The 13,294-nt window shown below is 44.6% G+C and overlaps 1 protein-coding gene across 13 annotated transcripts in view; it reads left to right on the top strand.

Moving 5' to 3' along the window:
• The window catches only part of TNIK (TRAF2 and NCK interacting kinase), a 395,669-nt gene that overhangs the window by 272,232 nt on the left and 110,143 nt on the right, over positions 1 to 13,294 (top strand). For all 13 annotated transcript variants that reach the window (XR_009697107.1, XM_061168322.1, XM_061168319.1 and 10 more), the window contains 2 exons: positions 7,569 to 7,623; positions 9,811 to 9,889. Coding sequence is in view for 12 of the 13 variants with exons in the window: in XM_061168322.1 (XP_061024305.1) it covers positions 7,569 to 7,623; positions 9,811 to 9,889 (134 nt within the window). In the remaining variant the exon portion in view is untranslated. The remainder of the gene's footprint in view (positions 1 to 7,568; positions 7,624 to 9,810; positions 9,890 to 13,294) is intronic.

The raw sequence follows: 13,294 nt of genomic DNA, 5'->3' as shown, positions 1-13,294 counted from the left end.
AGCACACAGGTGCTGTAGACCCTTTAAAGACATAGATGTCTCCTGCAGGGTTTGGGTGAGTATTGAGCTCTGGCTGTAGAGCAAGTACTCATTCTCCTGGGTTATAGATAATTGGCTTTATTCAGACAGAATGAAAAGCACCCCAGAAGGTAAGAGGCTCAGCTGGCGAGAAAGTGAGCACTTGCCTAGTCAGGGAGCATCACCAAGGTGTATGCGATGTGCTTCATGAGAGGATGATCTTCACATAGCAGAGTGAGGTTTGCCTCTCACATGAGGCCTGACCTCTGTCTACTGAAATTTCAACAAAGCTCCCATCCCCATGTGGCAGGAAGAAAGGATGATACAGACACCAGTGTTACTATTACTGGCAGAGACGAACTTCTATTCAACATATTCCTCGTGCTTCATGTTCACACCCACTTGTATAGGACTTTTTAGTTAGACATACTGCCCCCTCAGCCAGGCTCTCAGTTGATCCCCAGGTGAAGAAAATAACCTGTTCTTCCAGTATTTTCCCTATGGTCACATTACAAATGTAGATGAACAAGGAATTCTGGGGGAAGTGAGATTATGAATAACTACCTCTAAAGAAGGCTGAGCACCAAAGAATTGATGCTTTCAATTTGTGGTGCTGGAGAAGACTCTTGAGAGTCCCTTGGACAGCAAGGAGAACAAAGCAGCCAATCCTAAAGGGAATCAATCCTGAATGTTCATTGGAAGAATTGATGCTGAAGCTAAAGCTCCAATACTTTGGTCACCTGATGCAAAGAACTGACTCACCGAAAAAGACTCTGATGCTGGGAAAGATGGAAGGCAGGAGAAGAGGAGAGCAACAGAGGATGAGACAGTTGGATGGCATCACCCACTCAATGGACATGAGTTTGAGCAAACTCCAGGAGATAGTGAAGGCCAGGGAAGCCTGGTGTGCTAAAGTCCATGGGGTCATGAAGAGTCAGACATGACTGAGCAACTGAACAACCTATGCTTGAATGGCCTCAGTAACCCTGACCTTACTACCTTGGTTCTGTTTATATATAATATAGTGTATATGATGTAGGGCATGGCAGGCCTTTGAAGTTGGATAGGATTGGTTTAAAATGTAGACATCACTTCCTTGCACTGTATAACTTCAGGGAAGTTATTTAACCTTTCTGAGACTCTGTGGGAGTAACAATTGTATATTACAAGGCTATATTAGAATAAAGTGAACTGACATATATAAATGAATTAATTCAATACCTTTTGATAAGTAGTTAATGTATGGTAGTTAATATTCATGTTTATGTTTCATATGAAGGTACTGCCATTTGGAGACATTTTGACCTAAAAAAAAATCCCAGCAATATCATAGAATTTGAGCCACCTATTTGTACTATACACCTCTACTTTTCTTCTTACATTGAGCCAGGATCTGCTTCTCTGCAACTTATACCTCTAGATTAAGGTGCTGCCCTTGGGGGCCACATACAATAAATTCATTTTGCTTTTTCCAGGTGTAGCATTTCCAAAAAGAGAATAAGTTGCATGTTGAAAGACTGATTTCTGATCTTCATTTTAAAAAAAAAAAAAAGACTGATTTCTTGGTCTTGCAAACCTTGGTCTACTCTACTGCACCAATTGCACCTGTTATGAAGCTCTTGTTTGTGAACTCTAGACCACCCTGCTAGCCTCTGCTCAGGGGTAATGGTGTCAGGACTCAGTTAACCCCATTTCTGCTTGGCCATGTTGGTAGATCACAAGGCTGGAGGAGGAACACACCTTTTCCTGTTTGCTTCCTCTAAGCTTCCTGTTTCCTCCTGTAACATCCCAGAGACCTCTTTGAGTACCAGGGCTCCTTGTCACTCACAGGTTTGCTCGTTGAACTGCCAGTCAGTGATAATTGGCCCTCAGGATTTGTCTGTGCCAGTATTTGTTAAGTCCCCACGATGTGCACTGCCTTGTGTTAGGAACTTTGCATATACACCTTGTTTTTTAATTGTTACTATTTTTAATCTTTTTAAATTTATTTGGCTGCGTTGGGTCTTAGCTGTGGCACATGGGATCTTTTCGTTGCAGTGCGCAGATCTCTAGTTGTGGCACGTGGCCTCAATCGCTGCAGCACGTGGACTTTGCTCTGAGGCATGTGGGATCTTCATTCCCCAACCAGGGGCCAACGCATGCCCTGCACTGCAAGGCAGATTCCTAACCAGTGGACCACCAGAGACGTATCCTACATATCTTAACTGAATTCTCATATTAACCGTGCAAGATAGGTGTTCTATTTGTGCTACAAGTGAGGACATGGGTTCAGAGGGTCCAGGGGGGGTCACCCCAGGTCTGCTCGCTACACAACATGTGTTCTTTCTACCTCTTGGGACACACTGGGGCTCCTCTCCTGCCCGCCACCCCACCCCCCCACCTCTCTCTTCTTGTGTGGCTGGTTCAGCCTTCTGAAAGCCCTCTTCACTTGTGGAGCAGCCCAGCCCCAAGAGGAATGGCCGCTTGTTATGTTCAAGTTCCTTTGTGCCAGTTGGCCCCCCACCAGTCAGAAGTTGTGTGCCTGCCTCTGCCTTCTCGGAGGCACTAGAATTTGTCTCTGTTCTGTTGGTGATGCACACCGCACTGAGCTATTAATCACGCTGCCGGCCAGGCTGCACTGCACCTCTAGAATAATGAATGACCCAACCCCTGCCAGGATGAGTCACACCACGGCCACAGAGGAAACTTATCTCTCCCAACTCTCTCCTCATCTTGTTTCTCCCTCTTCCCTCTCTCGTCTCCTGTGATCTGTCTTGCCAGTTGTAATTGGAACATTTTCTCCCGTATTTAAGTTCTGAAGTGTCTCTGGGACTTGCTAATATATCCAAAGGCTTAAACAAGGCCCGTCAAGGACGTTTATTGCTTTCTAGCATGGGCAGTTAAGCATAGCTTACAAGCGGCTCTGGGTATATATGGCCTGGAATATAAATGTTCCTTTCGGAATACAAGAGAATCCCAGAAAGGAAAAAAAAAAAAAGAAAATGATCCTAATAATGATATCAAATGAAGGCTTAAAGAAGAAATAATCTCTGGCCTGGTCACGTGACAGAGGATGCACCAGAGTTGGGATGTTATGATCTTTCGTTTGAAGGGGTTGTTTGGGGGGGTTGGGGAAAGCAGCCAGAGAGAGAATCTGAGATGCTGTGTACTGAATGAAGGAAACGTCAGTCTTTTCACTAACATCACTCTTTCCACCTTCCTACTTCTGGTGGAATAAAGGGAGGATCACCTAACAACTGGGACCTCTGTTTTTTCTTACTATGGAAATATGCTTCCTCAAATGATTGCTCTGTACATATGATCACTAAGAAATGTTTTTAGCTGTACTTACGTCTCTTGTGTCACCAGAAGTCTGGAGGAAGGCAGGTGAGTGTTGATTGACGTCTTCAAACATGGGCTCCTATCTTCCTGCCCTGTCGTCCTTAATTTGTTGACTTATTGCCTCGTGGTTGCAAGATGGATGCTGTAACCCCAGATGGCATGTTTGTATTCAAGACACTAAGAAGTGGGAAAGAGTTGTCAAGACACCAGCTGTATTTGTCATTTATTTCAGGAAAAGCAAAAGCTTTCCCAGAAGATGTTTGCCTGGGTCTCAGCAGCCAGAACTAGGTCACTTCCTTGACTGCCATACTTAGCTGAGGGAAATCTGGATACCAAGTTTAGCTTTCCTAGGCTCTGAAATGGAGGCAGCAAGGGCAGTGCAGGTTGAAATGCTTGTTGGGTTAGCCAACAAACAGTACTGTCCACACCCAATTCAAGGGAAGCCATAGAAGGCTAAACTGGGTGGACAAAGGCAGTCTGACCTCACAGTAGAAGACAAGGAAATGAAGAATTATTCTTGAGCCCACCGTGTGCCAGGTTTTGTGTTAGCAGCATACCTGCATACATACATGTCACAATTTTCTGTTGTGTAGTGGAAAGCTGATCTCTGTGTGGTCTTCTAGATGCAGTTAAATTAGGAACCTGAACTTGAATCTGGGTCTGTCTGACTTATTCACACTGCCTCTCGGAAGTTGAGCACTGGTTTGGGATGTGCCTCACTGAATCTCAACACCTTCATCTGAGTCACTAGCACTTTAAGTTACCTGTAGACAAAGGAGGAATCTGAAGCAATTGTTTTATGGGTCCCTAATAAGTTTTTTAAAGTGAGTTATTAGGTTCTTACATTGTGATGACAGTGTTAAAAAAAGAACTAGCCTGGGAGGCAGGAGACCCAGCTCTGATTAAAACCTGGTGCTTAGTTGCTCTGTGATCTTAAGTCATTTTATCTCCTCTGGGAAATGAAAAGTTGGACTAAATGATCTACAAAAGGTCTAAGGGACTTTCCTGGAGATCCAGTGGTTGAGACTCTGCATTCCCACTGCAGAGGGCAGAGGTTCCATCCCTGGTTGAGGAACTAAGATCCCACATGTTGTGTGAACAAAAACAAACAAACAAAACCATCCTTCTACAGAGGGTCTAGCCTTAAGACCCTTAGGTTTTGCTCCTTTCTCTCCTGTGTCTATTCACTCAACAAGTATTTATGAAGTGCCTACTATGTGCCAGACACTGTCCTAATACTATGTACCAGTCAACAAAGCAAAGATTCCCTGCCCTTGTGGACTTTATGATCCAAGTGTGTGTGTTGTGGGGCAGGGGACACAAACAGTGAACAAAAAACCTAATAAATTAGTGGTGAATCAATTACACAGTTGTCAGAAGGTGATCAGTTCTCTGGGGAACAGAAGTGGGAAAGGGGGAGGAGTCTGGCCATGCTGGGAGAAAGGTTGGATGGTCCTCACTAAGAGCAGAGCATCTGAGCAAAGACTTTCGTGGAGGGGAGAGAGTCAGTCCACACATAATTGATTAGGTTCAGTGCTACAGGCAGAGGGAATATCTGGAGCAAAAACCCTAAGGTAGGAGTTTGCATGAGTTTTCTGAGCATCTTCTTTGCCTGTCTGAAGACTAACCTGGAACTTTTCTCATCCCAGTTCCATCACTTCCTTTCAGCTGTGTTGGCTTTCAAACCAGTTCAAGCTTCCTAGACTTGAAAGCCATTTAATTTGACTTTGCTATGGCAGGTGGGGACAGAGAGCCCAGCCACCGCCTTCGTATTTGCATCTCGGTTCACACTGCACAAACACTCGCTTTCCCAAGATGCTGGCTAGGTGGTAGAAGAACCGCTGAGGCCTGGAGTCTTATCAGAACAGCCCAGTCCATCCACCATCTCCAGACTGTTTTTTCTGTTTTCTGTTGAATGCCTCCCATGCAGTAAGCGAGTCAGGGTTTTCATCATGTTCCCCAGTGATTGTCTGCGTCAGTGAACCATCATGTTCCGGTACAAGAGAGCCGTGTGTTCATCTTTACAGTTACTTCTCTTGAGCCAGCCTGCGATGGGTGGGCTGCGCTTTCCCCATTAGCTCCAAAAAGAACCTCAGTGAGCAAGACCAGCAGCCTGCGGGAAGATTTAGCCACTTGCCAGGCTGTGCCGCTCTTGTCTGTGTGTGTGTGTGTGTGTTCAGTGACACATTTGAATATACCTTGAAATGGAACAAAGAAAGGATGATAAAGTGATGTTCTATACAGAGATGTTCTTGGAACCTGTGGCTAGTGGTTTTGTGCAGGTGCATTGTTATCCCCAAATGGACTGAGAACTTGTAACATTTGTGTGGACGGGTTGATGGGCTTGTGAATTAAAGAATCCCTGCTTGGTCCTAGTGCGGGGTTAGGATGTGCCCCCAGCCACCTGCTCTAAGGTAGAGTCTAGATCCCCTTGAAAGCCCTGTCCAGGTTGTGTGGGCCTCAGTTCAAATACGGAACAGGCCTGGGTGTCGCCCATGGGATATTGAGAAGTTTAGTTGTAGGGAATGGTTCAGGGAAGAGTTCATAGTTCTCTTCCAGTTGTATCTCTTTGGCGTGTGACTTTGACATTTGCTTGGTGGGAATAGCAAGGGAACTTAACTATGATCTCTGAAATCTTGTGAGGTTACAGGTGAGAATTTGGAATGATGTACAAAATGCAACATATATTTAAAAAGAAAGGGAGTGTGAGAGTCTTCATCAGGATTGTGAACCACTGAACCAAGTGTACGTGTGTTTTCTTAGCAGTCTTTTTGGCATTTCCTGACTTGGTTTTCCCTTCTCTTGATATGCTTCCCTTCTATGTGCTATTTAGAAACAGTTGAGCGATGGGCACAGAGTAGGGGAGAAGCATATTGCTCAAGATTGCATAGGTTGAGGTGGAGGCGTTAGCCCAGAAAATTCTGATAAGAGCATGAAAGTTAATCTGACAATAAGAAAGATAATAAGGGTATAGGGTTTCTATTTTATATACGTGTCTACTTACCGGATAAAAATATATGGTAATATTGTTCATTCATTTAACAAATATATCGAGCACCCAGTACGGTGGCCAGCTCTATTCTAAGCACTGAGATACAGCAGTGAAGTGAAGTGAAGTGAAGTCGCTCAGTAGTGTCACAGTCTTTGTGACCCCATGGACTGTAGCCCACCGGGCTCCTCCATCCATGGGATTTTCCAGGTAAGAATACTGGAGTGGATTTCCATTTCCTTCTCCAGAGATACAGCAGTAGACAACACTAAACAAAAGCTTCCCCATCCTCATCTTGTTTGGTTAAATGATATGAATTGCTGGGCTTTTTTGTAGGTTAAAAACAAATGACTATAAATACTGTATGATCTAGCATCTACTATATGGTCCAGCCATTCCACTCTTAGGTCTTTACTTAAAAGAAACAAGAGCATACATCCATACAAAGGCTTGCAAGTGAGTATTTGTAGCAGCTTTATTTTTCATGGCCTTGACTGGAAACAACTCAAATGTCCATCAACAAGTGAATGAATAAACATATTGTAACATCTGTGTTGGTACAATGGAGCACTACTCGGCGGTAAGAAGGGCTGAAGTCCTAATACGCAAGGCAACGTGGATGGACCTTAAGTACATCATGTTAAGTGAAAGAAACCAGATTTCATTTTATACAAAACTTTAGAAGATACCAACTAATCCACAGTAACAAAAAGCAGATCAGTGGATGCCTTGGAACAGGAACTGGGGTAGGAGACAGAAGGGCAGGAAATGGAGACCACAAAGGGACAATGAGACCTTTTGGGGAGATGAATGTGTTTGCTGCTTTGCTGTGCTGATGGTTTCACAGGTGTCCTTGAACACCAAACCCTTTCAATTGGTACACTTTGAGTATGTGCATTAATTACTTGACAGTTTTATTTCAGTGAAGGTATTAAAAACAGTCAAACAGCAGCAGTTTCTTGTGGTTCAATCAGTAGGGAAGTTTTAGTGATGAATCAATGTTTGAAACCTCCTGTTTGTTTTTCGTACATGTATGGAAAACTCACCATGTGTCAGGCACCATGAAAGGTATTATCAGCGAGGCGCAAACAAGGCTGTTTTTGATTGAAGCGCAGTCGGTTTGAAAAGAGATGGCTGGACAGCTCTCCCATCGGCAGTTCTGAAGCAGTTACCTGGTTTAGCTCAGTGATCCTTTATTGACTGCGTTTACCCATGCTTCTGCGCCTTCCTTGTTTTTCAGAGTGACTTGTGGTCTCTGGGAATCACCGCTATCGAGATGGCAGAAGGTGCTCCCCGTAAGTACCTTCCTCTGGGTGAAATCTGTTGCTGGCCTGCCCTGCAGGTGCGGATGCTTCCTTGCCAGCAGCTTTACTTCTGCTACACCGAGCCCTGCGTGGACTCAAGCTGGCATACTGAGAAAGCAGAGTCATCCAGATCAACCAGGAGTCCATTCATTTCACAGTGGCATGAGGATTTGTATTTATGAGGGGAGACCAGAAAGGAGAGGAGAGCAGATTCTGAGAAGTCTTGTCTGTCTTATATACTCAGTGCATGGTCTGTTCTCCAACTGCTCTTCAGCTGTAGTCAAACTGAGACCAAACCACAAAGAGCGTAAACACCAACATTTCAGAAATTCAAAACTGACTTTCAGGCATGGGTTATGGGAACACTTGCACTCGGTTGCTCTCATTCCTATTAAAATACTAATGGTTAGGTTGTTAGATTTCCCTGCTTATTTGAGACAGAGTGGGCAGGGCTCTGGCTGCCCGAAGAACCTCTCCAGTTCCTGGGAATCTGGAGCATTGGGCCAACCAAGACCCTCCCCAGATGTAGGGTCATCACGAGCATGTGCCTCCGAGACTCCATTCAGGAAGTGTAACTGACCAGGGATGGCTGCCATGATGGCCCCTCCCAAGGGCCACTCCCCTCCCGTGACCGAGCGTGGCAGGGATATAAGGCAGACCATTTCCTGGAAGACAGGGGCTCCTTGGAGGGCAGCTTTCATGCCTCAGTTTCCCTCCTTGATTTCCTTAGACTGCAGGACAGCCTAGCACCCTTCCACCTACTTTTTCTCCCTCTCACCTTCACTGCCATCAGACTTCACAGCAATCTGACAACTCTCCCAGCCTTCCCTGGCTCCTTCACTCCTTCCTTTCAGGCAGGAATTTCCTCCAGTGATATTTTCTCATGTTTAATATCACCTTAATGTCTTGCTTTTTGGAAGACCTGGACCAAAACAGGCCCCACATTAGTATGATGGGTCATTGTGCTCATATGACTTTTTACCCTCAAGTTATCGTGGTTTTCTTACTTCTCACTCCAGAATTAGTAGAATTCACCTGTAGCATGACTGGAGCGTTTGTTGACCACATGTCCCTTATCAACAATGCTGGTAGGCATTTATGAATCAGAAAGATAATCTTGGCAGTCTTGAAACTATATCATCATGCTTAATGAGCAGTTACTGCCTGTGTGCTCAGTCATGTCCGACTCTTTGGGAGCCCATGGAGCCCTGCCAGGCTCCTCTGTCCATGGGATGCCCCAGGCAAGAATACTGGAGTGGGTTGCCATTTCCTCATCCAGGGATCTTCCCAACCCAGGGATCGAGCTAGTGTTTCCTGCATCTCTTTCCTTAGCAGGTGGATTCTTTGCCACTGAGCCACCTGAGAAGCCCCTAGTGAGTAGTAGGAGGGAGCTAAAAATAAGCTTTCTCCCAGCAGAATCCTTTAGCTTTGGGGGAGAATGTGTTCTTATTCTAGGCAGAAAAGATATTCCCAGATGTTTGAAGAGTGAACTAGTGAAATATTCTGATTGAATAGAATGTGAGTGTTTTTACTATAAATGATAATATCGTCTTTACAATGTGAGATATTTTTATGAGTCTTCTACCAGACTTCTTTGCCTTAATCCTCTGGTCTTCCTGGGGCCATTGAACAAAACCAAACAAACAAAACCCATCATGAAAAGCCTGAAAGCCATTCAAGGTATTTATCAATACAGAGAGAACGGTGTTTTGGTCTAATGCTTTATACTCCAAAAACCCATGTATTAATAGATAACACTGCATTTGGGGAAGCCTTCAGTGTATAAGAGATGTACCATGGGTTATTTGGGATTTTACTAATTAAAAATAACTTACTGTCTCCATTGTAGTTGTTACCTGAGTGTTGTTTAACTTGGAGTCTTAGATGATTATTTTTAGCAAAGCAAAGGTTGTTGAGCCTTTGACTTGTTTTCCTTAAAAATGAAGTGCAAGTAGACACGTTAACAATCTCTAGTTGAAAGGTGTTAGACTTTATGAGACTCCTGTAATCCGTCTCATTTAACGCTCACCAGAGGGAAACTTTATGATCTCCTGACTCTGCTCACTGGTAATGCCTGGACTCAGGAAGCCGTTTGGCAGCATTATCGGCACAGAAAGGACGGGCGTGGCCCGTGTTTGGCCCCTGACCTGAGCTGGCCCTTGTTTTGGTCTCTTGCAGCCCTGTGTGACATGCACCCCATGAGAGCTCTCTTCCTCATCCCCCGGAACCCAGCGCCTCGGCTGAAGTCTAAGAAGTGGTGAGTTTGGTCTTCAGTGTTTTGCAGATCTAATGTCAAGAGTTTCTGCATTTCTGTTTGGAATGAGCTCAGATCTTTAGATCCTGCTAACAGCATTAGTTGAATATGTACTAAGACTTGTTGAGTGATTTTCTGTATGCTGTTATTCATCTTAAAGTACATATTAAGGACCTGCTATTTGCACAGTAAGTCCTTATTCATTAGGAGGAGATATTAGCTAAAGTGGGTAGCGGAACCCAAGAAGTAACATGGAAACACTTTGATTTATCACTCAGAATAATATCTTTCCCAGCAGTGCAGAACATCTCATCAGAACGGGTGGTAGTTTAGAGTCAGCCCATTAGATTGGCTGACTTTTCTTCTGTTCCTTAAGGCATTAATTCCCTAAATGTATATACACACTTGGTACTATGTGAGGTGATTTCATGCTCTGTGCATGAACATTTATAATTTTTGTTTTTGCTATTGCTTGCTCTTTATGACGGGTGATACTGGCTGCTTCTTTGTGGCAGTGATCTAACCTTTCCATTTAATGAACTGATTCACAGAAAAAGTGACTTAAAGAAAAATACTAAGTGAATACTTGCATGGATGATGAAGAGTATGGTAAAAATTATATTGGTAGTGTCTGATTGACTGGAGTTTGTAAACAGAATTCTACAGATTAGACCAGGATTTTAACTTTTGGCTTTTTTGTGCATGTACACCAGAGTCTTTGTATCTTATTCTGGAGGAAAAATTCATTGCTTTTTCCCTTCCCCTTGTGGATAATGGTGTATCTTCCTTGATACGTTCTCAATTCTGATTCCCTTTGCCATGGGACCAAATCCTGGACCACTTAAGACCACCTATCCTTTTCTAGATACCTTCTAGGCAGTTTTGAGCATGAAGGGACAAGACCCTTCTGCCTTTCCTCATATCGCTTCATGATCAGGTCCTCACGTTTCTCACACACCCACCCACAGTTTCCCCCTCCACTATACAAAAGCAGTCTTATTTAATACCATTATCCAGGAATGACATAGTGACCCTGGCAGAACAAGAGAAAGGCATACTACACAGAGAGAGGGGAAAGAAACAGCCGGAATAGATGACAGCCTCAGAGTTAGTTGCCAAGGGCTGCATGGGGAGAGAGTGAGGGTTGCTATTGGTAACAAGGAGGCAGAGCATCCCTCCTCCTCTCTCCGGAGGGTCGCCGTGGTGTGAGACATCACTCTCTCCCCAGCAACAGCTTTCCATTGGGTACCACACAGCACATGATCCACAGGTGCCCAGAGGCTCTGCTTCCTCCCTTCTCCGTAGAACAGGCTCCCAGAAAGGGGCTGGCTTAGTTCTGGAAGATCCTTGGAAACATCAGGGACACTGTGAAGCTCTCTGCGAGCTTTCTGTTTGTCCTTCATGCCACGCCTCCCAGGAAGGTTGGAAGGGGCTGCTGCGTCCGGTGGGCTTCACCCACCCTGTCCCCTCCCTGCCTCCTCTGCCTTCACTGATACTGGACAGGTGCTCCTAGCTCCACCACAGAGGACAAACTGACCCTCCGTACCTGTGCTGTTTGCCCAGCGTGGTGTGGCCATGCATTGCAGTTCAGAAATATTTGTGTTCATTGCCAACTTTTAAAAAAAAACTGGTGGTCCATGGAGATTTCTGGCCTTTTATTCCCACAAAGGTGCAGCCACCCTGCCCTGCCCAAGCATTCCTGCTCCCTTTTAGGCTGAGCCCTTATGCTTCTGCCCCCATCACCGCCTCTTCTGGCCCAGAAGCTGGAATCCCTTGGTTACCACACTGGTCCTGTCTTCTTCTTACCTCTGCTCTGCAGTGCCCTTCTGTGTGACCCATCTGGCCCCCAGGACTGACCAGCCCCCATGCTACAGTTTCCTAGTTCGATGACCTTGTTCCAACAGGAGCCACCCTGCATTGACCTTGCCTGAGAAGTACAGACTTGAGGGGAAATATAGGCTGACTTCTCTGCTTCAGAACTTTGGCGATGAGAGCTAATCTTATAATGCTGCAGGGAGCTGGATCAGTCCAGGCTGCCTTCATCTCACCAGCCTCCTTGCACGCCCTTGCGTGGCTCAGAATGAGAGCCAGCTAGGAGAAGGGGTGCCACATGCCAGGTAGTGGACGGGAAAATGACGTGGCTGTTTGAGAGCCAGTGGAGGAAACAAAAGACCTGGTAAAATACACTTTCTCAGTCAGAACCCAGCCGTTATAAAGATGGCCATGCAGCCCCCAGCCACAGGATACTTGGTGGGGCTCGAATTTCTCTACGCTAGAATTCCAGTTTTTAAATGAAAATATTTAGGCACTTCAGAGTACTTGTATTGAACGACCAGGTTCAGAGTGATTTCAAATAGGTTAGGGTGTGGGAGGAAATAAAATATTTCTATTTTTCTTTTCCTTTTTCCCCTTATCACCCACCAAAACAAAACAAAAAAAAAACCTCTAAAATGTTCTTTTGTATCTACCTATTCTATACTTTAATGAGTTATCAGATGAAATACACTATTCCCAGTGTATATTCCAACATATGACCAAAGGGGGCACCATTGTGGCAGAGACAGCCATGAACTCTCCATTATAAGCATTCAGCTGAGGATCATTTCCAAGGAATTGACTGAATCCACAACGTACAAGGCATACAAGGCATATGTATGTTGTAGTCTCAGCAACATATTTGTGTGTGTGTGTATTTAAAATATATATAAATTTAAGATATATATAAAAACTTGATTTTACTGAATTCAGGATTCTTTAAATTCTATAGTGCTTTATAGTTTTCAAAAGTCTCACGCATGGTTTCATATAGTCCCCTAATAACCTTTATTTTCTTAGCCACGACCCTGCTGGCCAGATGTTGTGTGTCCTCATATTATGGGTGAGAGTCTGAGGCTTAGGTGGGTTATGGTCCTTGCCCAAGGCTGGGGCCTCTGAAGAAGGATGGGGATGACTTTGCTCCTATAAAAGGTGGTCAGTCTTGTCCTCTTCGCATGCCCTTTAAATGTGAAGATTCCACACAGGCAAAGCAGTGTTCAGCTGAGCTCATTGGAGAGGTCGTAACTGCTTATCTCTGGGAAGAGGGATAAGATTCCTGGTTTAAACCACTCATGCTCCAGATGGAGACTGGAGGCCCAATGAAGTTGTGTCTTATCCTGAGTCCCAGGCTCACAGCAGCCTGGAACCCCAGCCTGCTGCTTTTACTCCAGAGCTTCCAGCCATTTCTCTTATTTTATGAAACTACAGTTCTGATTCCTGCTGAGTCTTCTGGCACTGTTGTTTTAGAAATAATAGTGCTTTTTTAGGGGTGCAGGGAGCTCTCAATGAAATAATGATAATAGAAAATATCAGAAAATACTTCAAATAGGCTAAATTTATTAGTAGTAATGTGACTTTGGACTTTAATAAAAT

Source organism: Dama dama, chromosome 19 (genome assembly GCF_033118175.1).
Source record: "Dama dama isolate Ldn47 chromosome 19, ASM3311817v1, whole genome shotgun sequence".
NCBI classification, from domain to species: Eukaryota; Metazoa; Chordata; class Mammalia; order Artiodactyla; family Cervidae; genus Dama; species Dama dama.
Note: the sequence above shows the minus strand (reverse complement) of the source record. Positions and strands in the feature narration are given on the sequence as shown.